The 27,857-nt window shown below is 40.4% G+C and overlaps 1 protein-coding gene across 1 annotated transcript; it reads left to right on the top strand.

Moving 5' to 3' along the window:
- On the top strand, positions 1 to 27,750 carry nck2a (NCK adaptor protein 2a). Its single transcript, XM_077536205.1, has 4 exons — positions 1 to 271; positions 18,062 to 18,303; positions 24,438 to 25,183; positions 25,854 to 27,750. The coding sequence occupies exons 2-4, from the start codon at positions 18,078 to 18,080 to the stop codon at positions 26,046 to 26,048; spliced, it is 1,167 nt and encodes a 388-aa protein (XP_077392331.1). The 5' UTR covers positions 1 to 271; positions 18,062 to 18,077; the 3' UTR covers positions 26,049 to 27,750.
- Positions 27,751 to 27,857: the final 107 nt, after the last annotated feature.

Here is a 27,857-nt window from a genome sequence, read left to right as displayed (position 1 = left end):
AAGTGTAGCCATCACCCTTTTCTAGTTTGGTTCTTGTGAATGCGGTGTGGAAGGTTGGCGCTGTGGTGGAGGCATTCACGCCTGCGACAGAAAAACAAACGAGTACATGTATTGCTTGAATATTGCCGTCCGCGATTTCAACAAAAAGAAAAATCAGCAAAAAACATCATTCGCTTTATTCAAACGGCCGTTGTTTGCCTAAGTTACTTTTGCCAGGCGGCTTTTTTTTTCCTGGGGTCGTGCAGTGTTTGTCCCTGAAGCCAACATTAAGGTAAGCTCCGAATCGTGAAGCAACTTAACAACTTTTTACCCTCCAAAAGCCACATGATGCTGTGTTGAACGTTGTTAAGAGTCGCAAACGGCAGTAAAAGTTGTGACGAAACGCCTGCTTGCTCTCGTCACTTTTGAGGCTCTGACGCAGGGTCTTTGTCCGGTCAGAAGCGCGACTGCCTCCGCCACTTGCGCCGCATTTGGCCTGCTTTTCCCCAAAACTGCCAATATATTCCATTTTATCCACCCCATTTAATTAATAACCCGAAACAGCTTCACTACATGTGTTCAATTGCCGTGTGTGAGTCCAGGAATCGTTTTAATCGTGGCATAGGCGTCTACGCGCAGCTGTTTTGCTGGATGTATGATTTTTTTTTTTTGTAGTAGTAAAACAATGGTGTCAACCCAAATGTTAGGTTTTTAAGTGGCTACAGTATTGAAATCTTAACATCGAATCTCACGGATTGTCGTCATTAGTTGTAATGGTTCTTCATGGCTACTGCAACCTGTCTTGCTTGGCTGTTCAATGGGCTCCATGTACACATTTGGGGATTTCTCCCTGACATAGGCAGATGTATTCATATTTCTTACTTGAAAGATTTGTAATGTTGAAGTTTGATGAGTGGGCTTCGGGTTTCGGTGCAGGTCTATTTTGCAAGTCCTAGCTTTTTTGCAGGCACACCCTTCCTGTAAGGCCGGTGGTGGAGTGCTGGTACAAGGTTCACCTAGTTAGTTGTAATGTCAGGTATGTGGAAGGTGAGCGGACGAAAGAGTGTAAGGAATGTTTTGAAGAAACTTGCCTCTTACCTCATTGAAACACTCTTCTCAGTGGCCTAATTTATTCAGTTATAAGGATAACAAAAGTTGCAAACCAAATGACCTAGTCTAGCAGTGTATAGAATTCCCTTGCTACAACTATTTTCAACATTCAACGGCACCATTCCATTGTATTTAAATCCTTTTTTTGGTACTCTGAGGCCGGTCGGTGGTGTATGCGGGTCGTGGACCGGATGGCGGTTCGGCGCTTGGAGGAGACGCAGTTTGGAAATTGGAGCCTTCTTTTTGTGTGTATGGTGCTCATCGCGGACGCGGCGACTGCTTGTTTATGAGCTAGCTTATAAGCAAACTTAGCTTGTAGCAAACGTGTGTGACGTCATGCATGTTGAGATCGTGTCTCTGATCAACTGCTGAAAGGAGACTGATTCTGTCCTCTTTCATCTAAAACTGCTTCAAACGTCAAAACGTATGTTGGGATGGAAGAATGTTGACTTGTTGTTCTTATCCTATTAAAAATTCCGTTATGAAGTGATAACCGTACCACCTGAGCCAAGCTCATCGTTGTATAGCACTGACAATGTAGCATGATGCGGCTGTAGTTGGTTTTCATTATTTTCCATTGGCAAAAGCTCAGAGTATGTCTAAAAATGAGAAAGAAATGAGGATGACAATAAACAATAGCTAACATGAGTTTCCCTGTTAATGTGTCTTGGCTCTGGCTGCCGCAGTGTTATAATCCGCAGTCTCCATTTTGCAGCAGAGATCAGTCTCCTAATTTCATTTGTCTACTTGCAGTGAAAGTCAATACAAGAGACCTCCATTTTTGTAGTCCTGTAGCATGTTTTGCTGTGATTTAAGCATTCAGTGCATTTGCTTTGACGTTTTACCATGGCACTGCCTTGAATGATGTGGGCCACCAATTTCCTCGAGCCGAGGCAAGTTAGCTGAGTCGAGCTGGTGCTATGCAAGGCAAGAGCAGCATCAGAGATCCTGTACGGTCTGATACTGCAACTAAAATGCTAATGTATAAGAAATCAGACAAAATACTTCTCACTTCATCTTTCCCTTTGTAGCAGCTTGTTGTAATGTGTAGCTGACTGTCTATCCTGTCTTCAATCCTGCTGATTGTTTGTAATTTGACTTTTCAGAGATGAAACCCTGAGTCACCAGCAACTCTTCTTTCTAAATAGATGCATGATGTTGATATTGTGAAAACTGAAAGTGTCTGATTTCCAATTTTACACACAGCAGTGCCAACTATTTTTGTCTGTGTCAATATTTGCTGAGCACCTCAAACGATTGCGTGATTGAAGCTTGATTGCCCCGTCATGAGATAAGACTAATTGCTCATTGTGGGTTTCTGATGAAGGATTGGAATCAGGAACACTAATGATTACCCTATTTCACACAGACATCCTGCAAAATGGCTTCATCGGAGCCATAGCAGAAGATATGGCAATAGGCTGGCTTACTTTTTGCACGGAACTCTGCCAAGGGGGGTTGTTGACACACAGGTGTACTTTTACACATTGACAATGAAATGGTTAGATTTGTGATGATGTCAGGGACTGGTTTATTCTGACTAGGGGTGGGTGATATTGCTTAAAAATTCTATCTCGATATTTCAAAAGAAATTTGCGGTGATGATATTTTTGACGATATTGGTAATAATTACTGAACAATAGATTTGTGATTGACATTTCAGAATAATAGCACTTTTATTGCAGCAACAATATTTAAGCCACCATTCTTTTCCCAGAATTGAAATGTAAACAAAGTGCAAATATACTAACTGAAATGGAATAAAATGGAAATAAAAACAGGCCATAGTGTTTACCCTGCGAATTATAACACAACTGCTTAAAGGACATTTACTTAGCAAATACAATGAAAGCACATACCTTCAGAAATCAGTGGCAAATTGCATGAGTCAAAAAAGTCCACTATTTTCTCCTGTGGAGTTGAGCCAACCGGCGGCAACCCGAAATTGCCGCGTTTCCTTGTAGACATTACTAGCAGGTATGAATAACACAAACGTGCACTTTTAGGGCGCTGCATGATCGAAACGTGCACACCTTCTCCTCGAGAGCATATTAGCTTAGCGGTCGATTAGCATCACAAACTCACGTGAACTAGATGGTGAATTATCGGTCACGGTAAAATAAACACCGCGGATTGTTGATCTTGGCCAAAGGATACGCGACCGTTTCAGTATTAACCAACCACCGTCTGTTTCTTTTTTTTCTTTCCCATAAGTAGTGCGTCGAATCAAGAGTGCTCCAGTAATTAATGAACAAAACAGCCTCCACACGATGAAGCTCACTCCCACTTTGTCGAAGACACGACAGAATTGAGCTCTTGCAGCCTCACATGCTCCTACATTGTTTTTTGTGCAACAGCGAACGGCGCGTGGAAACGCATTACGTCATCACGTCAATTTTGCGATATGTCAAATTTTTAGCGCCTAAAAAAATACATCAGACGATATTTTTTGGAACATCCCTCGTTCTGACAGTGACAGTGTTCTTCTTATCTATGACTTATACAGTTAATACATTCAACCAACAACAGGCTCTGCACTATTCACACAATCTCGTTTTATTTCAACCGTTTCCTCTCTTTATCTTTTTATGACATTGTGAGTGACATGACTGCAGTGATCAAGGCAGGCCACTTCCCAGTTGATCGCACAATTTTGCTACTTGTCGACTGAAAATGACCTCACAGTTGCTCAGGGCTCACGTAACGGCCAATCATGGCTTCCTTGTTTTCTGAGTTTGGTGACTTAGACAAGTTGAGCTGTGATTGATCAGAGCAACTGTGATGTCATTTTCGGTCGACAGCAAGTGGCAAAATGTCCGCCTCCTGTGCTGGATAAAAATGGGTGCATTTTGCTGCTTAATTCATATTCCACGAACGCAATATTCATCAGAATGCCGTGTTCAGACTAGTGGGGGCGCCTACAACATATTATTGTCAAGAAGATTTTGCGGTTGACTTTCTTTTAAACTTGACATCCCTTCCCAAAATTCTGTAATAGTTTGCACACAGGTAGCGGTCCGGCTGTGATGCTACCTCCGAAGATACTTAATATACTGGAAAATAATTTGAAAGCAAGGAAATTGCTCTGGTTTTCAGGCAGTTTAAAAGAGACTCCTGATTATCTGGACAATCCCACTGTTTGATTGATGGGAGTCGTTTGCATGCAGCGAGCGTACTGTGGATTATCCCATGAATCGGTGTTTCAATGTTGAAAGTGAGATTTACGGCCCTTGTTGGAGCAAAGAGTTTAATGAAGAGCGAGCACAGATGGGCACACTGGCGACGAGCGCGATTGGGTGGCAAGATAAAGGTCATTCCATTGTTATTGTAATCAACTGTAATCTGGTCAGTGGGTAAACATTAAACTCCCTGTGTTTGCCGCTAAGACAATGGCGAACACTGCTCAAGCGCCATTCGTCAGGAAGGAGAAAGAGGATTTGTCTTATTTTTAATTTGTTCACTTTTCAAGTTGGCATGTTAAGCTCTTTGTCCTTAGCATTCCCCTTTGTTTGTTCTGGTCTCGACGCCATCCGTGTCTGTCATCGCTTCTATCGGCAGCCACCCGGGCTGAATTTCTAATTCACAGTCCAACAACTGAAGTAAGTGTCTGTCAGCTCACACACTTGCTACCACCGGGCACCAGGCCTAATCCTGCTATTGGATTCCGAGGCAGAGAGGAGAACCAATGAGGAAGGAAGCTGGGAGTGAGTCAAGGCTGTTCCAGTATCTGTGGTGTCAGAACTCCCAATAGTACGGGAAGTGAAGTGAAGTGAAGTGGAGGTAGAAAAGTTGGAATGTGACGCTGATATACAGAGACGCTTTGGAGATTTCTTTGCTCAATTTAAACTGCTGGATGAAATTTAAAAAAATAAATAAATACAAAAAAGACTGTGTGAGTTTAACAGCCTGGATACATTTGTTAACATGGCCTCCAGGTACCTGTAGGCCATGTTTGCACTGCAGGGCATGATGCCCAATTTAGATTTTATGTTACATTTGATCTTTTTATGTCGTCGTTCACTTCACAAAAACAAATGCACCCTCTAATGTGACCAGAATGTGTCCATGATGTGACACGCATGCACACAAAGCACAATATCGACTGCCATACTGAATGTACACAAAAAACCCAACGTCATTTGGCACAGTGTTTACAGAAGTAAATATTGTCCTGTGTGTGCCTCATCTTATCATCTCATATCAACAGTGGAATGAGGCGAGAGGAGGTACAAATATTTTGCTCCAGAAAAAAGTATGAACAATGACATTGCTAGTCAATCAAATGACCAATGGGTGTGCTAATACTTTGGCTAATGCTATTGCTAGCTTGGTTCATGGTTCAACAGCTGTAAACAAGTCAATCCACCTAACAGATAGGCAAACATCCTCACTTAACGTTTTCCAAGCCTGCTCCTTTTTGGATCAATCCTGTCCGGTATTAGAAGTTGGCTGTGTTGTGCAGCTCACGGTGCCTCGCCGCATCGCACACCTGTTTATGTGAATTGCATTGGCACAATATGTAATTGCATCATGAGAATAGTTTGCGTTTGATCCGACATTAGCATTAGGAATGTCTGCACAACAAATTGGTAACAATGTGTATCAAGTTGAAATAATGCAATGATGTTATGATACTGGTAGCATTATCCTTATTCAAGATTGATTCAAGCAAAGCACTGGCAATCAGTTTTTGGCTTCCATGTCTGATCTTCAAATCAAAGATAAATGAGGAAGGAACCTCGTCCGCAGCAGAAGTCCGTATTTGACATTGTCAGCAGTGGCAGCAAATGGAACAACTTGTAAACCATTTTAAAACATACTTTCATTGGTTGATTATTGCTAAACATACAATTTTAACAGTACATGCCCGAGAACCTCGAGAATCTCATTATGTTAGTCTGGCTCTTTGTGAATCTTAGACTTAGACTTGACTTTATTGATCCCTTTGGGATGTTTCCCTCTGGGAAATTTACATGTCCAGCAGCAATAAGAACAGATCATAAAATAAAAAATAAAAATTAAGAGGCAGAAAATCAACATATGTCCATAAAATTGGCAAAAATGACTGAATTTTGACAAGAAGAAAGAAAAGTCTAAAAACAAACAACAAAAACGGGTGACGGAAATTAGAAGGAAATGTTTCTCTACGTAGTTGATGCTGCGTAGTTTTCTGTCATGATGCAGCTCTAATTAGCTCTTGGGCCCACATTAACAGTAGCACACTGTGTCCTTCACCACAATCATCAAATGTTTTTCGGCTCCATTCGTTTTTTTGGATATTTATTTAGCTTAAAATGGCTCTTTTGACAGAAAAGGTTGCTGACCCTGTGTTAGTCCAAGTGGACGAGGTTGTCATTGGGCACTGACATATACTTGAATGATGAATGAGAGACAGTTCAGCTCTGCATATTGGTTACGCAATATTTTCCAGTAGAACATTTTAGTGCATGCCATGAGGAGAAAAACGCGTTAATAGTTGTGTTCCAGAGAAAATCAATATTTCCTGCATTTGTGTGTTTATGTGTGTGTGTGTGTGTTTTTTTTAAGCTTTTAGGGTTTCTCCAATTTTTTTGTGACTTGTAATTAGTGAAAATGTTTGAGGTGTTTATTCCATCGTCTTGTTTGGATTGGACGCCACAGCCCTTCATGCTCTAATTCTCCCTTTTGGCAGCCAAACATTCATTCGTCTCGACCACAACATGATCAGCATCTCACCGAGCGCTCCATGCGAGCGGGTTCCCCGTAGAGCGACAGTACGCAGCCCGTGTTAACATGCCTCCCTTTGAGGTTGGCCCTCATTAACAGTCTACTAGCACTCCTGCGGAGGCAGCGAGAGGCGTCCGGGCTCCACTAACCACTCCAATTCACAACTGGAGGTTGATGGGGAGGGAGGCTAAAGTCAATTGATCTTTGCTCACCCATCACCCACACCGTTCAATAATACGACTATGTAGATATGAGGGAAAGGGCACCCTGTTGTTCTATGCGTGAAAGTAGCAACTTGACATCAGCATGCGACTGTATCAGATTCAGACAGTATGATAACCTTGAGCAAAGATTTTTGGGACCGTCGATCAGCGAATTTAAAAAAAATCTGCGATCATAAGCCACAAATGTATTACTTGGGTACTGTGCTATCAACAGAAATATTCACCAGCATTTTCTCCAGGGTTTACCAATCCGTCTTTGCCATCCCCCAAGGAAGGAAAGTAGGGAGAGAGAAAAATCAAGGGATGTAATTTGTATTATCACAGCAGAACTTTTGTTGTTGTTGTTGCTGTTTTTAATAACAATCTACCTTTAAAACATGCAGTGCACAAATTCACAACTGCTTTTGTTTTAACCTTTTCAAAATGATTCAAATGAAGAACGTGGATTTATGCATGACAGAATGAAGTGAAGCAGGATGCTGATGAATTACAGCACTGTCATCTTCTTCCTCTTTTAAGGCATTATGGAGTGAGGTCATCACATTAGTTGATATAATGTCTTGTTTACAAGGATATTTTGGACACATAAAAAAAAAATTACAATTGTGAACCATAATGGAGTTGTGCTCTCTAAAATGTGTGTGGAGGTGTAAAAAACTAAATAAAAAAATCAGTCGCTGTTAGAGGTGGGAATCTTGGGGCACCTCACGATTCGATTGCGATTACGATTCAGAGGCTACGATTCGATTATAAAACGATTATTGATTTCCCCCCAGGCAGCAGAAAAAAAACAATGTATTTTGGTGCTTTTAATGTTTCGTACATTAGTTACAAAAATAGTACAAAAGTCCTCTCAGGCCTAAACAAACTACTATTTCAGTATCAAGTTAACAGTTCAAAACAGTAAATAAAATACTCAAGTCCTCATTCTGTAACAACAGCTTTTAAGTATATTCAGTCTTCAACAGAATAAAACATAGCATTGAGCAAAAATATATTATTTTTATCCACTCAAAAGCGCACTGAGATATAAATGAAAGACAATGTGAACTACTACTTCAATACAAATGCCTAAAAAAAAAAAAAAAGTGCTTTCCTGCTTTTTAAGTTGTGTAAAGATGAACATGTAAACATTAAAGTTTCTCAGAGGTACAAAAAAAAAAAACCTCAAGTGCTTTTCTGCTTTTTAACTTGTGTAAACATGAACGTGTAAACATTAAAGGGATCGTTCGGCTTTTTTAACATGAATCTCAATTTGATCCTCACCTCCCGTGTGTGCGATCAGCACTGACTTCTTTCTGACAGCGTTCGGTGACACGCGTTCATGTTCGACGTTGGACGAGAAGAAAATAAAAAAGAAAATAGTCCAGCAAGCTGGCTGGGGTCTCGGAAATAAAGCGTTTTTCTTCTAAAAACTTTTTGTTTTCAAAAGCGTGATACATTTCCACCACAATACTCTTTTCTGAATAAAGTCAGACACCATTACCGCCAGCCACTACTTTTCTGTTCGTTCGTTCGTATCACTGCGCGGCGCCCTGTAGAACGCTAACCGACGCACTGCAGCCAGCTAGCTGATACTTCCGCCTGAAGTTGTTTGCCTTTTCGGAGCAGGTCTGATCTGACGAAGAGGTGGGTTGGTCAGCTCAGCCATGCTTGTTGTTGTTTTGAATGTCGAGGCGTGAGTTGTGGATGTGTACTCTCGGTCCGTCCCATTAAGCGTCCCGAAGACCGCGCGCGCTACTGCGTTTCAGTTCCGCGTACTTTCCGCTCCGGTCCACTTTTAGTTTCGGTTCCCTTGGCATATTTATATAATCGGAATTTGGACTTTTGTGAATCGTTCTCGATTGTTCCACGGCCGAATCGTGAATAATCTAAGAATCGGAAATTTTGCACACCTCTAGTCGCTGTGCTTGTGATCGCTTCGGTTCCCATAATAGCATAAGCACGGAATAATCCCAAAAAGATGATGACTGCGGGCTTTGGCCAACATGGAGTGGTGTCTCCAAGCCAAAATAAACACAGATGACAAAAAGAGCACCAAGTTTGTTGTGACGAGACCTCAGACCAACGTTGCACCTGCTGGAGTGCCGTCATCGATACTTGTTGAAGCCATCAATGCCTCTGACCATAGGGGAATTTCTTCAAGACACAGTTTTATCAACAATAAATTCCAAGAATTATAATACGGTCATTTATTGAATCCATTACTTTGCCCATTCTTTATCCCTGCTGTTAATGCCCGTGTCCCGTTTGTCTTCAATGTATCCTTGTTGTCCTTTACAGAAGGACTTTTGTTTTTGTTCCCCCCCCCCCCCCCCCCCCAACATTTGCATTGGCTTACATGTCAGATTGGTTCATGGGTTGGTTGTTGCGACACCTGTTGCTTTACTGTGTGCTTTGCAGCCAGCAAATGTATTGCAGCAAATGTGGAGATTTTTTAAACATCGTTAATGTGTGTAATTTCTAAAAATATTATTACAAACTTAGACACGTTTAATTTAAACAAGTGGCCAAGGTGGTACGTTTCTTTTATTTAAAAATGTCATAAACTCAATGTGACAAAGCAGCACTGTTGATTTCTTTTGTTTTGTTTTGTTTTGTTTTTAAACCCCAATGATGGCTGTTACTAATCGATTTTTGCGGTGGTTTCAGCTTGAAAAATGTCTTAACTTTGTAAAGATAATGAAGTCAATAGCCATCTCATTTTGAGCCTGTGCTGTTGTCGTCCTCAAGGACATTCGTCCTGGGATGTGCTGCTGAGATGAATAGAGGAATATGATAGGCTTCCTAATGGGGATAGACCGATAATCGGCTGGGACGATTATCGGCACCGATATTAAGCATTTTGACGAATATCGGCATCGGCCATTTTGAAGAATCATATGGCCGATAATAGATCCATTTAAAAAAAACAAAAAAACAAAACAAAAAAAAACTTAACTTCAAGGAACTAATTTAAATGTTTTTTGTTTTTTTTTCAATTTAAATTTTCAGAGACGCTGCTGACCCTGGGAACTCTCAGCACCATCTGTTTTTGTTTGAAATTAAAACTAAGATAATTTAAAAAATAAATAAAATACTTCAAATATATTGAAATACTTTGTTTAGTGTAAAAAACAATTGTTTGTTTTTATTTAACTTTTGAAAACATGCCACTGCACCTGGGAGATCCTGGGACTTGTTAGATTTTAAAAACAAAGATGTCTATTGACTAAGATTTAAAAAAAAAATTTTTAAATCCAATATTTGACTAACCCTAAAAGTTGCTCAATAAGTATATACTTTAAAATTAAAAAAAGAACTGAAGTTTGTATTTTTTCCAAATTTTGATGCCAATATTTTCCCTTTTTAGTGAAAATTAATATCGGCTCCAAATATCGGTTATCGGCGTCATTGACGACTAATAATCGGCATCGGTATCAGCCCTGAAAAAACCATATCGGTCTATCTCTACGTTCCTAATCCATTTGTCCCCCACCTCCACCACCTCCCCTTTGCCTCGCTCTTGACGCGCACGCGCAAACATGACTGCAGCTGAAGGAAGTCCTGCTTTATTTATGAGCTGGATCGCTGTGAATGCCACAGGGCTCTCTTGAGGATTCACGACGGCACACAAACCGTATTTGCTCTCTCGTGCTCAGACACGCACACGCACCAATACACACTTCTGCACGTTGGTTCTTTCTCGGCAGTACGCGGAGAGTTTAACAGCAAGCGATGAGCACAGTTCCACACGTCTCCCACTTGGTGTGTTACATCACCCACTCAGCAGCTGAGGCTGAACTTTACATTTGGATGAAATGAAGTCCGCCGTCACATTCTACAGGCACACTTAACTTCTACTGCTGAGCAGTGATACCCAAAAGTGGGTCGTGGATTCATCTGGGTGGGTCACGGACAAGTGGTAAATAATTACAGGGGGTTCTTCGTTTGATTGTCTTACAGTCATGTTTATTCACAGATACTTTGTTTACTGAAAGTCCGCTCATGTAGCCTCTCTTCTCTGCTGCTTCCTCTCCGGGTACACGCACAGCAGCGAGCAGCTATTTAGCACAAATCATTACCGTGCGTGGTTGTAGCAGCTGGTTGTCGGAATATTCATGAGAGTTTCTCTTTCGGCATCATTGTATGGATTCGGCGGGGCGGAGTTATGTGCACTGCCTTGCCCCCAGCAGGCAAACATGGTCAAAGTTTGTTGATGTTCTTAGCACATTGTGGGCAAAGCCGAAACGCAAAACTTCATGTGTATAAGATTCTCTGCTTGTTCGATTTCACTTTGGATGGTGAGGACAGTGATGGACGCTTGCTCCGTTTGCAAAGCAAAACCTCCATTTATTGCTAACTTCCAATATAGTGCTTTGTGAAACAATAATGTTTTGGACACCTTTGGAAAAAGAGCATTCAACAAGAAAACCACATATTTTCCCCCCTCAAAAAAGTACACATATGGAGGAAAAATAGTCATCTTTTTAAGTGAATAGTGAACATCAATTCCAAACTAACAGAAGAAGAAAAGAAGCTGATCACCATTCTGCGACTATTGCTGTGCGATACTGTAATGATTCAACCTCGTCGAAAACGAGCTTTCTTCCAGAAAGATTTCATTATTTACTTCAATCTTTTGTCTTGTAACATTACTACCAGTACTTTGTTTTCATAGGCTATTTTTCTTTTCGGTGAAGTTCTATAACCACCCTTTTGTGTGATCATTATTCAAACTCATACAGAGCAAATTACACTGAAATGACTTCAGTAACAAACACTTCTGTTCTACTTGTTCTTTTTGCAAAACAATATTGTAGAGTAGGGTTTTTATTTTTCTGGAAAGCAATTTCATCACAACTTCCTCCATTGTTCTCTTCCTTCCTGAATTTACACCAATGTTGTTGGATAGTGTTGCCTCATTGTTTTTTCATCCATTTTTTTACGGTTGTGCCAGGGGACACGAATATTGCACTGGAGCGCGAGAAAATAAAAATAGCAACGTTTCTTCCGACGGAAAAACCTTCATGATCGCAGCGTGCAGCAGGGTTGTTGCAGGGAGGAGAACTTTTGGGGAAACGAGCGACCCCGGAGGGCCAGCGTGTTTTTTGGGGAAAAAGAAGAACTGCACTGTTTGGGAATTGAGCAAAGTGAGCATCAAGGAGCTCCTCCAAAAAACTCAAATCATCCATCCAAGTACAGTAAAATGCAGCTTCTGTTTGATTCAAGCACAAATGTGCAACTTGCATTGAACTTGCTTTTAGCGCAGAAATATTGTGAATCTCGGCGGGTGACGGAAAGTCAAATTCTTTGGCAATGCCCCCGTCACTGAAAACGAGACCACCCAGCAATGGTTGCCGTGGAGACTCACTCAACAATGTTGGCTATGCTGATGTGAGAGAGCCCTGGAAAGTGATGGAAAGTGGAAGTGACATTAAAAATTACATTCATAAATAAATCAAACTTAAACAACTGTGTTGCATTATGCTACGTTAATTTGCAAGGAAAACCTTTAACTGATGCTTTGCATTTATAGAACAAAGGATAATAACCCTTTTATTAATGAGGGGTGCAAAAGTGTTGCGCAGATTTTTTTTCAGGTTATATTGTTTGTTACACATAAATGTTTATAATGGTTGCAACTGTCGCTAATGCAACTGAACAGTACTGCTGCTAACTAATTGCAAATCTTAGCATCAAATGCCTTTGCAAAAAGGGATGCGTATTATTCCAGCTGCTCGAGAGTGATCATTAAAACTTAACGTGGAAATAGTAAGCAATCTGCATTGCAAAACATCAAGCATGTCTTTGGGCTTGTTGACTCTCATGTTTATCGGCAAAGCTGGCCCAGTTTGGGGTTGCGGTCGACCTTTTTTGTCATCCCCTTGATGGGTTAAGACGAGTGCACTAATCCTAGCCTAAGCCTCGTCCTTTTCTGCAAAGAAGTCGACTAGCAGACAATCCATAAATAAAATTCAAATCAAATCAAATGTATTGCGCCATTTTGTCTTGACACAATTAATCCGCCATCAAGTCCATGTAATTTACAGAATTTTTTTTTAGACTGATAGTTTTAGTTAATTACGATGTCCATCTTTACTGTCGACTGTTTTGATCAATTTCATTTAAAACCCCTTCAAGGAAACCGCCTAAGATATCCTCACAACACGTGCGTGTGCATGTGTGTGTGTTGAGGCGACAGATTGAAAGCTTGTTAAGTTGATCAACTGTTCTAAGAGCTGCCAGTCAGTCAACATCTTTTCGTAGTGATGAGCAGCAGCAGCAGCAGTTGCTGTACTTGTACTTGTAAACACCAGCGAGCTGCTTCGTGGGCCAAAAGTATCTTTGAACAGCACCACTGGCGCGATGAACATTGTCGAGCCTCAAAGCGAGCTGCTGGCTCTGCTCAGTCAATGTCCAACATTCATTGAGTGTTCTCTTAAAGCAGCTTCCCTCTTGAAAACCGTGTGGGATGAAGTGGAAGGCGGGTCGGTGGGAATTTGTGTTGCCATTGGCTGAATGCTCCTCGTGTTTGACCTGAATGGCAGACAGCGAAAGCTCTGCCAGACCTTTTTCTCTTGAAACGTCTCCTCTCGCTTTTTTATAATCCCCTTTTCTCTTTGTGCCATGTTGAAAGAACCCCGGAGCGTTCCCGCCTCACTCTAAGGTGTCGTGACGGGTCGGCGAAGGCCAGTTCAGCAGCCTGCAGCTCAGATCATCTATTTTGCCTCCTCTTTCAATTCTCAGAGGAAGGAATGAACATCTTTCGCGGGGGTGCTCTCACGTTTGATTGCAGTGCAGCTGCAAATAACAACCTGAAAAGCACTTCGGAGGAAGCTTTGATGTCAAATTAACTCCAGGCCAATTTGTTCAGTGTATCGCAGTGTAGTTCTGTGTCAAGTAGACGTGTTGCATGCTGTCGATGTCTCTCTGATGCACATAATCGGTCTGAAGCGGCATCCTTGCTCTCTGGCAAATGACCAGAGACGTCCCTGAGACAAAGAAATGGATATCATGAAGCAGAAGGGACGTACAACAAGCTTGCGACGTTCCGCTTGAATAGTTAACCATGTGGCAATTCCTGCTTGGAGTTGTCATGTTTATTCTTCCACATTTCTAAAGGCCAACTGATACAAACGATATGGAACCATTTCTTAGTTTTGTATTAACTAGCTCATATTTAACAGATTTTTAATACAATTGTCAAATATGGCCTGATGGTATCATTTGCTGGTTGATAACTGTGTCTTTGCTATTTGGCCGTTAAGACTTAAAATTGATTTCCTTGCTTGATGGGGAACTGAAAATAATCTCTGAATGTTTTTTCCACTGTAGTGGATGTTTGCATGCATGTATGTTGCTCACCTTCCGATAGCAGCCAATGTTATGTTTCATGACTTTATACAGCAGCCATCAAACGATACAATATTTACTATTTGGTTTAATCATTTGAATGTACAATCAAATGTACACTAAATGTTTTTTCGCCTACATTTTCATACTCGTTAACATAAGTGGAAAACGTTTTCAAACTCGTATAAATATGACTTCATCTTCTAGTCAATGATACAGCAATTTCATAATAATTCATAAAATTGAGTTAAGATTAAAAATGTGTACTGCGCTGTAAAAAAAAAAATAGTGTGATATTGATTTGTGTTGGTCATTTTTCTGCTGTTTGTGACGGCTCAATGCATTTTTCAATCTAATCTTTAACATGAAGTAACTTGTGAAAATCTGCACATTTTTAAAATTGTAAAATACAACTTGAGCCTAGTCTCCACAAATATGTGCATTATTATTACATTTTGACGTGGACGTGTCTGCTGCATTGCGACTGGAGTTGCCCCAGTGCAGTTTCAAGTCGGGCTGTCATTAATTGCGCGTTAACAAAAATTGGTGGTGTGAAAGGAACTTTAAATGAACTCAAAATCAACACACTAATTCTAATGACAAAACGGCCAATAAAGTGAATTCTGTGCTAGTTGAAATGCAGTTGCAAATTTGTCATCACTGGCGAGCTGTGTTTTGTATTTTCACACTCACTTGTGCATTTCTGAAGTACGCACACTCGCGTCCACTCAAGTGACACTTTATGCCGATCAGATATTTACAAATATGCAAATAAGATTCACTTTAGTCACATCAGTCACAAATTATTGTCCGCCATTTGCGTAATTGGATTACTTTCTGCATTGAACAAGTCGATATTGCAATAATCCAATGTTAAGAATCACCCATCCATGCAAGGAATGGAAATCGAAACTTGCTGTGATTCAGCAGCTGCAGCCCGAGGCGGACAGAAGCCGCAGCTTGTTCGCATACCTCAGTCCTGTCTGATGGAAGAATCGATGTCATTATCGGGCTGGTTTTCCTCTTGCATTGAATTTGGTCTTCTGCAGCTGCTCAGCACTTTGCGAGTGCCTCATGGAAGTGAAGTGAAGTGACCCTTCTCCAAATCTCCACTGCCCTTGTTGCCCCGTTAGAGGCGAAATCTCTGTTGAAAGCAATTCCAACTCTCCCAGTGCCGTGTTGCGCAACTTCTCTCAAATCAAGTTTGACAGCTTCAGTGACTGCAAGCACGGACATATTTATTCTCTCCATTGTAGCACTTTCAACATGCTCGTGCAATGATGTCACCGCTCCTTTTTTGCTTTGTGACTTTAGGTTTCCTTCCACGGAGATTCCACAAAATCGCTGCATCAGACACTTGACGGAAAACCTGCCACTCGCTTTCTAAATGAAGCCAATCAAATGCGGGACGTTGCAGATTGGGAGCTTTCACGCAGCAACGTAGGATCTTGCAATGAAATGATTAAATGCAGCATGACAATGTTTTGTCATTTGCAAAATACTTAAATGATTACAAAAGGATGGGAGAAACTCATTTTGAGTATAAAACTTATCCTTGTACTTACAAGCGCTTAAATCGTTATAGGATAAAAAGTCGGTGTTTCAAAATGTTATATTTGAGTTTGTTTAAAGTTCCTTTAGCGCCATTATTTATTTTTATTTTTTTTTTAAACACGCGATTAATGACCACGTCTTGACCACGAGGAATTCCAGTCACAACACAGCAGACATCAGCAAGTCAATATTTAGCAGTAATCAATTTAATAATAATGCAAATATTGGTGGAGGTCAAGTTGTATTTTACAATTTTAATAATGTGCAGAATTTCACAAGTTACTTCATGTTAAATATTCGATAGCTCTTAATATGAAAAGAAAAATGCACTGAGCTGTCACCGTCGTACAAATGCAATTATGCCATCTAGTGGCAGAAAAATGACCAACACAAATCAATATCACATTCGTTTTTTACAGTGTTGTGTACTGAAAGGTTTGGATCCCAAATGCAGACACAAATAAGATTTTCTCCTTTCATTCACATGGAGAGGCCGAAACTCAGACGCTGTACACCGGACAGTTGGACAATAATCCGGCAAACCACACACAATAATTCTCAGTGAATCATAAAGGACTAAAGAGCGACATCACCTAAAGGATTAAAGGTTGACGTCGCGAACATCACGTTTTGTAAACAGACACTTTTTACATCAGTACCTAACAGACAGGTCATGAACTCTGGCGTACAAGACCCAATATTACTCCTGCATGACTCAAGTCATGACATACAGTATAGTACATCTTTTTCATTTTGATTCAGTTTTGCCAATGATTGTGAAATGACTAAAAGATGCATCCATATTGGTTAGTTGAACATTTTTAACAAGTGTCGAAAAAAGTGTCGGATTTTATTGCATTTTATTGTATATTTTGAACAGATCTAAAATTTGTGATTAATCCTAAGTTAACTATTAGTCATGCGATTAATTCCGATTAAATTTTTTTTAATTGCCTGACAGCCCTAAATAAAAACAAAAAACAAACAAACGCATGATGCTTTACAGCCGTGAATTTAGTCGTATTACTTGTCGCAATGCTCTTATTGAATTTTCAAGAATCGTGTTTTTGTTTGGTTCTGTGTTGATCCTTGAAAATGACCAGTGAAACAAAAAAGTTTAGGGACTACTGCATTTAAAAAATAAAATAAAATAAAATAAAATTCAGTTGTTAAAGGAGCATTGTGGACTTTTTTTTTTTTTTTTTTTTAAGCTCATCACTGCCACCTTTGGCCTACAGCATAACTGCAGCCCCTGTTCAGCTGGTGCATGGCCCCACCATCAACATGGGAGGAAAATGACCAGGTTGGCTTTATTCTCCTCATTCCGTGTCGTTGGCGTTTTTGTAGAAATTCCTAAAATGCTGTCATAAGCGGGCTGTATCCAGTCAGGCTGCATTGTGGAACACCTGGTGAAGATGAAATGTAAAACTTCCAGACTGCTCTCCTCTACCCGTTTTTTTTTTCCCACACACAATTGGATCTTTTATGTAACCCAATTTGTGCGGCTGCATTCCTCATTAGCCGTCACTCTCACTCGCGCTCGCTTGGCTCCTCCATTAGTGTCGCATTCATCCGCTTGAAGTTGTATCACGAAGAATCACTTGAGCAGAACTGAAGTCGATCCCACTTGAACCGCCTTCGCTTGCGAACGGTAGCGGCGCTTGAAAACGAAAGGCACGCGTTGGAATAATTGCATTTGACATACTGCGGAGCTAAATAGAAACTTGAACGCTCGGATGCTTCTCATACCTCGAGACTCCCGTTTTCATCACAAAACGGAAACAAATGGAGCTTCCCATATCCCAGCATGCATTTCGCCCAACGACCTGCTGGACCGTCAGACTTGTCTTAAACTGGAGGACATATTATTACTGTTTTTGCGGATATTCCAATTCTTGAATTTGTCTTTTGTTGAAAAACTAACAGCAGTGAGTCACTTGAGATGTTGAGATGATCCAAGGAATTGATGTAATTGTTAATATGACAACAAGCTTTTCCAGATTGTCATTCAACCTTTTGACAAAAGTGCATATCCTCTCTCACGGCCAAATCCTGATGACTGGATTCAAATTGTGGAACTTTGCTTCTTTGCCAAGGCCGCGGAGAGCCGGTTTGCGCAGCATCTGACGCACGCATCTCTCTTCCTTCCGCAGGGGGACCACATGAAAGATGACAGAGGAGGTGATTGTTGTAGCCAAGTGGGACTACACGGCCCAGCAGGACCAGGAACTTGACATTCGAAAAAACGAGCGTCTCTTCCTGCTGGACGACTCGAAATCGTGGTGGCGCGTCCGCAACGCTGCCAACCAGACGGGCTACGTGCCGTCCAACTACGTCGAACGCAAGAACAGCCTGAAGAAAGGTTCGCTGGTGAAGAACATCAAGGACACGCTAGGTACTCTAAATACAAATTGGGTGCTCTCACTTGCATTCTGGTGGCATCACCAACTTCATTTTTTTCTCAATCAATAGAGCCACGCATGCCAAGCGTCTTAAATAAAATCTTTTTTTACCTTTAACCTGTACAGTTAAATAAATGGAAAAAAAAGGAACGAGCTCTGGTAGCAAGGAAAATGTGGAAGAAAAAAAAGGAATTGGTCTCTACCTACTCCTCAAATAGTTATTAAAGATTTAAAAAGTGTTCTTGTTTTGGTTTGTTGAAAAGAAAAAAAAACAATCCTGGGTGGAAAAAAACAAACAAACAAACTTACCTGCACGCCATAGATAAGGACTAATAAAATCACATATCTGCAAGTCATTACTGTAAGTCAAGTCATATAATCTTGCTCAGTTTTTTTTGTTTTTTTTTAAATTAAGCCTCTTCAGAGCTGCTTCCATCGCTCTTGATGTTTGGGTTGCCACTTCGTACTACCAATAAGTGACACTGACTGGGTTGCCAGGTTGGTGCGAATGAAACGGAAAAAAAATCTTTTCCTTTCTTGCATCCTTTCAAAAAAAAAAACAAAATAGGAAAGTGTGTTAGAATGCATGCAGATTTCCCAGCTATAAACAAGATGACTCGTCAACTCATCAAGTTTCAAGTCTACGTCAGGTCAGTTCTCTTGGATACCAAGTTGAAGTCAAGTTTTTCCGTAGCTTTTGTCCTAAAAATGGCAACTCAAGTCTGATTCGAGTCAAGTCGTATGACTCCAGCCTTCCATCTCTAATATGCATCTATTAACCAGGAGTAGCCAATAATATCATAAATTACTATTCATATCAGTAATGTTAAATGTTGAATTGTAATTTTGAGTTTTTATATAATTTTATACAATCAATATGCTTCTCAAGATTACAATGTCTTTTGGTTGTTGTCTTTGTTGTTCTCATAAATTGCTAAAGAGTTATACAACCCATTCAAAAATACATCCATCACAATTTTACACTCACCATGAAGTCGGATTTCATTTGTACTGTGAGATGAATTTGAGGTTGCATCGCTTTTTCACCTCACTAATTGGGCAGTTGAGTTCATTTTTAAGTATCTCTGCTGCACATTTCGCACGAGCAACATGAAGTCAAATCTGTGGAAAACAAGCTTTTAATTAGGAGACTCTCTCGGAATGACTCGTATTTCCATGCCAGAAAAAAAAAGAAAAAAAAAAAAATGCTGCCCAGAGGAGTCATGACACCGCTTGGATGTCGTTCGACTTCCCACAACAGATTTTGCACAGCTGTCTTGTTTTCTTTTCCCGTTTAGTTTTTGTGTGTTACCTAAAATAACACTTAACAAATGTTTGACGCCTTTAACTTCTGCTTAAAAAAAAACCCCAAAAAAGTTATGACTCATTAAAAACAGATCACAGACCTCAACTGTTACAAGTAAGCGCTACTTTTTTCTTTTTAAAGACAAAAATGTTTTGTCTTTACTAAGATCATGTTTTACAAAGCTGACACATTCTATAGATGTGAAATATGGAAAGCAGATCTGACCTAGTTGCTGCTAAACTTGGATGCTTTACTTTATATATTGTATAATAATCGAAAAAATGTCTAAATGACTTATTTCGAAATGTAAAGTTGTCTGACAGTGAGTGCCACTGCCACCTACTGGAGTGGATGTACAGTGCAGTTACACTTTATTCTAATACGGCAAAAACAAATGAATGACATCACCGTTTGCCAAAGACGGAGTTCCATTAAACCAGGGATGAATGAATGAATCATGATTCACTTCCAAAGGTGGGAAAAGGGCGGGAAATCCATCTGTTATGATATTTGCAGCATGACTCGCCTCTTGTTGCCTTGACCAGGACGGAGAGATGGAAACGTCAGTTTTTATATATTTATGTTAATATATACCCTCATAAGACACAACATTAGGCACAACTAATACAGATACAATTATCATTTGTTTATTTGATATTTTGTTTTCTCAACTGCAGATTGGGGATGCCTTTATTTGTGGGGAAAAATGTATGTAATAATATTGAACAATATTTCTGTTTATGTCACGTGAAAAGGCTGTTTTTCACTAAAGACTTCTATGTTTGTATCTGACCCAACTGCAAACTTCCGTTTCTATTTGAGTAGGAATCCTTATTTGAGGAAATCCGGTCATAATGCTCACCTTTGATTGACAACGTCCGCCTGCTTGTCATTGATAGCGGTGCAAAAAAGCGATGGCGTCAAAACTGTGATTGTTTTGCGACAATGCTCCTCGCTGGTAGTGTGAAAACTCAGTTGGCTGCTTTGACAGGCTGCACGGCACAGCCTGTCACCGTCACGTCACGTCACTCTTTCTTTCTCCACTCTTTTACATCCCAACAGCCGCACTGTCCCCACATCGGCCATTTCTGCCCACACCCCCGCCAGTCACTCGATTGATTAGAAAAGAAAAGCGTCCATCGAATGGATGTGTTGCAATGATGAATCACTCCACTGTCCCAGATTAGAACATTAGCGACCGCCACATTATTGACCTCGTTTCATTCTGCCAGTCGTCACAAGCATCCGATGTTGAAAGCCCGAACTTATGCTGCGGCGGCGGCGGACATTTTCTTGATGAGGTGATGAGCAAGACGTGAGGTCAGAAGCTTAATGGAACTGACCTGCTTGAGTAGGCAATGGAAATTGGTTCAGTGTGTGAGTTGTCTCGGGCTTATACTCTCATCTTCTTTCTCTGTAATTAGGCAACCTTGTATCGACTTTTCTTTCTTTTTATATATATATATAATTTGGGGGGGGTGATCATTGTTAAATTGCTAATTCACTATTCACGCTAAAACATGCATTGTAGTACCTTTAATATCGTTATAATGAAAATGCTCATCTAAGTTAAAAGAATATAATAATAATAATAATATATAAAAACATATCCCAAAATATTTCAATATAATAGCCCAATGGTGTAATACTTTTGTTAAACAATCTAAACTTATGTCTGAAAATGGGGCTGTCAAACAGCATCGCAATCTACATTCGATTTACTGCAATGATTTGGTGAATAACAACTTCAAGTGCAAAAGCCGCCAGGCGCCATTTCCACAAAAGTAGACACGCCTACCAGACGTCCTGTCATTTTGAAAAGTTGTCTTTTCAAATTAGCCTCATAGAATGAAAAAATTTTTTTTAATGTAGAATACCCAAAATATTTTTTGTATTTAATTGGGAAATCAGAAATGTAAATAATAATAATAATAATATAATACTGTTACTAAATTCACAAGAATCTGAGACGTCTGCTTTAGGATTTGAACTTTTCAAAAAAATACATGGATCAAAGAAATGTTTATCTTCAATATAATATTAACTTCAACCTAATTGACACATGCTTATGATTAGCATTCAACAAAAAGCACAGCTGCAGATGAGATGTACTCACTAGTCGGGCTGGGCATCGATTCTAATTTCCGATTCCATTTTGATTCACATTAGTTCAGTTTGATTTGATTTCGATTATTTTTATTTTTACTTCAATCCAATCTGATATTGATTAATTATTGAACATCAGTTCTTCTTAAATATCAAGGACATGCTTAAAAAAAATGATTAAATGTTTTACGGTATTTATTATAATCACTCAAGTGTTACAAAAATATTGACACCAGCACGGATGAGATAAAAATGTTTTCATAATTCTAAATCAATAATTGTAAATCTAAATTGAAAAGATTCTGAATTGTTATAAAGTGCAATAATTTGGGTCCTTTACAAATGTAAGAAAATACTTTTAAATTCATGTGAACAGCAAATTTCAAGAACATACAAGAAAATGGCCTTTCAATTAGTCTCTTAATTTATGGGGAAAAGAGCTATTAAAATAATCGATTTATGGTTTTGTGACTCGATATCACGCTCAAAAAGGAATGTCAAATCTATCGATTATTTTGTTTTTTTAACCCATCCCTACTCACTAGTTCCAATATTAGGTATACTAGTTGCACCATATAATGAGATAACAGAAGTGGGCAAAAGCGTCGTTATATTGGCCCGTCATTGACGAATACCCCCAAAAATACACGGACTGAGCACCAACTAACAGTTCTCCTTCTCTGGGACCACTTGGGAAGTAACTGTTTGTGTTTACGTACAAGCAGCAGCTGGAGAACCCCCTCTTACGTCAAACTCCAAACTATACTGTACATAAGACTATTAAACATGTCGGATGTGTGCTGCGTTATCCATAAACACGATCTACTTGTGATTCCCGCCTCATTGTCAGCTGTGGTCTTCAGCTCGCCAGTAGCAGCTTGTCTTTTTCTCTCCCCCACCGACGACTTGCATGCAACTCTGCGTGAACGCCGCTCCGCTTCCAACAATGCAAATGTGACATTTTGTGGCATTTCGGCGGCGCTCTGTGGACAAACTGTGAGATGAGCTGTCGAGGCGTGCACAATCCAAAAGATTTGCTGACAAAAGCCTCGACCGTCCGATGAACTGTTTGCTTGGCAGATGCATGTGGCCATCCAAATGGAACGCCGGTTTTAGCGCTTGCGATGCTAACAAAGAACTCTCGCCACCTGACTTGACTGCTCGTATGCTACGTTGAGCACTCAAGTCGCCCTGGCGACTTTCAAAATTGACCAATTTTGTATTCCGTGGGCTCACAAAGCTAATAGCAAAGCAATTTTCTTAATGCATCTCATGCTGCACATCAAATTTGTCTTCGTTTATTGATTTATTTTGGACGTAGTTGCAGTTATTACATGAAACTTGGTGCCAAGGGGAAAAAAAAAAATGTCCTTGTTGTTTTAGTAAACGTACCAATGGAGGACCAAAAATGGCAAAATCAAAAAGAGATAAACAAATAAAAGGGAAAATTCAAATGGATTTAAAAACATCATTCAAAACTTAAATACCAAAACAAGTTGACACAAGTTCCTGTAAACAACAAGGTCCATTGTTTCTTAACCAAACAATTTGTGCATCCCGACAGTAGTTTGAATTCTGCCTTACTGTGCAACGGCCAACATAGACTGTCAATCAACCAATAGGGGAATAGTTTGACCCAAGACCGCCCTCTCATTTCATAGTGACATTTAATTGTATTTATATATTTATTTTGAATTTTTGTATTCATTGTTTCTTTTATTTAAATATTTTGTTTTTATTTCCATTTATATTAGTTTTTTGTGTTTATTTTTTTTATCATATACATTTTTATTTTTTTATTTTTCATATTTTGTTTTTATTTTTGTATTATGTTGTTTTATTTACATTTTTCATTTTTGAATGCTCTATTTTTGTGTTTCTTGATTATTTTGTCATTTTTGCTCCTCCGTGTCCCCTTCAAGAGATGCTTGAAGTCAGTCAGTGGTGGCTTTGATGTTGCCGTCCGTCCGTCCCGGGCCGACTTTCGCCTCCCTGACTGCGCTGTCTGTCTATTTTCAGCCTTTTGATGAGCATTGGACGCACGCACGCACAATGCCCAGGGGAAATGTGATGGCATGTGGGAGGGGAGAAAGCGTCGCCAGCGGCGAGTTGCGGGGAATCGATGTCAGGATGTCAACGTCCTTTTCTTGGGACGACGACGACTCTTTTCCCTGAGGAATGCTGACCTGCTTTTTTTCTGGTTTCCATGACGACCTAACAGCGTTCTAACGGAGAGGGTTGAAACCTGCTTTGGCACCGTGGATCGGTTGGTCTCAAGTGGCTAAAAGCGAGATGGCGTTTTAGTTTGGTTGCCATGGCTACGTCTGCAACTCGTTTGGATTTGCTTCCAAATGTGGACGAGCGAGCGATTAACGTCACAACAGCGCAGATGCTTACGGCCAATCATAATGCCAGGATATATCCAGGATATCCCTGAAAAAGGGAAACCGAGAGATTTTTCAAATCTTTCTTGTGGTAGGTTCCATATTTTTATAGCAATAGGACACAATATTCTGTGGGCCTTGCAAAATCAGTCAAAATCCAGCAAAACAGTGAACGGGATTGCGAAATGTGAAAATGAGTTAAGGAAGTGGTCAAATTATCATTAAAAAAAACAAAACAATATTGCAGATTTTCACCTGTTGGTCTTAAATGTAATGAAACTTAAGAAAACAAAAGGTGACGTTTGTGACCCTTATTTCATTCTGGCTGCAGGTTTGGGAAAAACCAAAAGGAAAACGAGTGCCCGCGATGTTTCGCCAACGCCGAGTTGTGACACGGAATATCCCACCAACGGCGGCGGCGGCGGAGGGGCGGCAGAGAGAATCAACGACCTCAACGTTCCCGCCGTGGTCAAGTTCGCCTACGCGGCGGAGCGGGACGACGAGCTGACCTTGAGCAAGGGCTCCCTGGTGGTGGTGATGGAGAAGTGCAGCGACGGCTGGTGGCGAGGCAGCCAGGCGGGACGCGTGGGCTGGTTCCCCTCCAATTACGTGCAGGAGGAGACGGGAGGGGAGGCGGATTCCTCGCGGATATACCACACTCAAGGGACCGCGCTGGCCAACGGCGGCGGCGGCGGCGTGCTGGACCTGGTGCAGACCCTTTACCCCTTCAGCTCCGTCACGGAAGAGGAGCTCAACTTTGAGAAGGGCGAGCTCATGGAGGTGGTGGAGAAGCCGGAGAACGACCCCGAGTGGTGGCGCTGTAAGAACTCGCGCGGCATGGTGGGCTTGGTTCCCAAAAACTATGTGACGCTGCTGGAGCAGCCGCCCGGCAACAGCAAGCCGGCCTCCGCCAGCGTCTCGCCGCAGAACCGCCACGCGGCGGCGGCGGCGGCGCGCTCGGGCAGGTTCGCCGGCAGGGACTGGTACTACGGCAACGTCAGCCGACACCAGGCCGAGCGCATCCTCAATGAGAGAGGCGACGACGGGGACTTCCTCATACGGGACAGCGAGTCGTCGGTGAGTCCAAAGATACGTTTGTTTCTTTTAGGGTTGTTAACACTACATTTACACGGAGGGAAGAAGAATTTGAGAAAGACTTTAAAATAATACGTTCCCCCATAAAATCACCCTAAATCATTCAAATCCAAACGCGTGTAAAAACGTTTAATACTTCACTCCCCAAAAAGTGTTTTCTTTTTTGGTTTGAATGGTCGAGCATACAGAAGGCTTTGATGCAGCTTCTGACATGAAGAGGTGGCTTCAAGCAATCATAGTCGTTATAGGCCTTATTTTTTTTTATAAGCCCATGTAAAGAAATATTATTCATAAGTCTTATTGATAAGATTTGACGCTTATGAGCATATTGTTTTGTTGTATGAATACATCCACCATACTTGGTACTCAATGAATATCATCAGCATTTCCAGTTTCATTTACAGTATCTAAATGAATGATTCACTGCATATGCTCACTTGCTAGTCAAATGATCATTTCTGATCAATTTATTGTAGCTATTTTGTAGCTTGTAAGATGTCGTCATTAGCAATGAAAAAATAATGAAATGATGTTAAATGCATATATTTCACTTTTTTTTTTTTTTCCCAAAGACGCCAGCGGTAAAGAAAACAATGTTTGGGTTCAAGCCATCACGCAGGAGCCCGTAATTGACATATTGATTGCGTTTCAGCCCAGCGACTTCTCGGTGTCCTTGAAGGCGGCGGGCAAGAACAAACACTTTAAAGTGCAACTGTGCGACGGCATCTACTGCATCGGCCAGCGCAGGTTCACCTCCATGGAGGAGCTGGTGGAGCACTACAAGAAAGCGCCCATCTTCACCAGCGAGCACGGAGACAGGCTGTACCTCGTCAAAGCACTGCTGTGAAACAAACAAACAAACAAACAAACAAACAAACACGACTGCTCTGTGTTGGGAGTCAAGCCTTTATCAGGACCTCTTCTGGCGGCATCAACGCTACATCCGCGGCCTCTGTCACCCTCTAGTGGCCATCAGGTGAAGCTCCCTCTTATTTTCCCGGGGTTCTTCAAAGGCTCCATGTGACGTCATGCGTGTCACGTTCAAGTCCGACCTAACACCGTTGCTCTTAATTAAACAGTTGAAAACGACAACTTGATAGTTTTATTGTTTTGTTTTGTTTCTCTCTGGTGTCTTCTCTTTACTTGTCTTTCATTGCGACCACTTCATTAAGTGACCAGAATCGCTCGCTTGCCTTTTGTCACTTCATAACGATTTTGTTTTCCAGTTTTCACTTCATACCAAAATATACTCAGTGTTGAGTTCCTTTATAGCCCAAGTTATTCATAACACATTTTTACTTCATGTTAATTATTCATCAAATCTGGACACATTTGGAGTTAATGTCAGGCCAAATATTTTGAGGATTTGCAAAGGCCAAATTATTCAAAAGTGAAATTCATTTTGGGATTAATTATAAACAACCTGGATCACATGTACACATTTTTTTACCTGAAAATGTCAAAAGATGGTTTGTTAAAGCAGAAGTCGAGTTTAAAAAAAAAAAAAAAAAAGTATTTACATACAAGTTCTATATGTCCCCACAAGTCTAAAAATTGATTTCTGATCAATATTGCGTTTGTGGAATATTAATGAGGCAGAAAAATCTACCTGTATGTATCCAACTCAGCAGGCGGCCATTTTGCCTTGTACTGATTTCATTTTCAGTTGACAGCAAGTGACAAAATGGCCGCCCCTGAGACGGGTTAAAAACTGTTGACTTTTGCGGCTTAATTCATATTCCACAAACATAATATTAATCAAGGTTGCGCCTTCAGGCTAGTAAGGGTGCATAAAACTGTCTCACTTGACTTCCACTTTAAGAAATATTCCAAATATATTTCGGTTTATCAAGAGTTGAAAGTTTTGTTGTTGTCTGAAAGCCACACAAACAAATATTGTAAATGGATGTGAATTGCAGTTTGACGAATTATTGTTTCCCTGAAAATGCTCAAATCAAAATCGCATATGTTGTGATCTTTCTCATCAAGCAGTTTTTAAGAGGAATAACATTAGTACAAAAATAATGTTTGCGCCAAATCACGTTTAGTACCAATTTTCAAAAAAACAAAACAAAAAAAAAACACATTTTGACTTTGTCTCCATTAGTATCGCTGTGACATTTTCTTTCCCACTGAAGTCATCAGATTGTCACGGTGTCAACTTGGAACTTCTTTTGGAAAGCGACTTAAGAAACGTCGTCATGAGATGGAGCCGACTGTGAAAATTGCTCGTGTGCCAAATGTTTGTCTCAACAACAACAACAAAAAATTCCAAGTAAAGCAAAACATTCACTTCAACTCTTTGCTTTGTGTTCGCTTTGTTTACCGATAGAAGTGTTGATGGTTGGTTCACTTTTTTTTTTTTTTTTTTTTAATGATCTATCTGAATGTTATTGAACATTGCTATTTAATTCTTGCCTCCACTGTATGTATATATTCCCAAATAAGACACCAAGCGCTCGGGCTTACAATTATGGTACTGTATCACCGACAACCTGATGACAATTGTTCAATAAAAGTTTTTTTTGTTTTTTGGAAGAATATTGAAACCAGCGCAAAGTGTGATTGATTGATTGATTGATTTATTTTAATCACAAATTGACTATTTAGGTTTGGATTACAGTAATGACAGCAACAATAATTAATCCACATTATT

This window comes from Festucalex cinctus, chromosome 11, assembly GCF_051991245.1.
Source record: "Festucalex cinctus isolate MCC-2025b chromosome 11, RoL_Fcin_1.0, whole genome shotgun sequence".
Classification (NCBI taxonomy): domain Eukaryota; kingdom Metazoa; phylum Chordata; class Actinopteri; order Syngnathiformes; family Syngnathidae; genus Festucalex; species Festucalex cinctus.
This window is presented reverse-complemented; position numbering and strand designations above follow the sequence as displayed.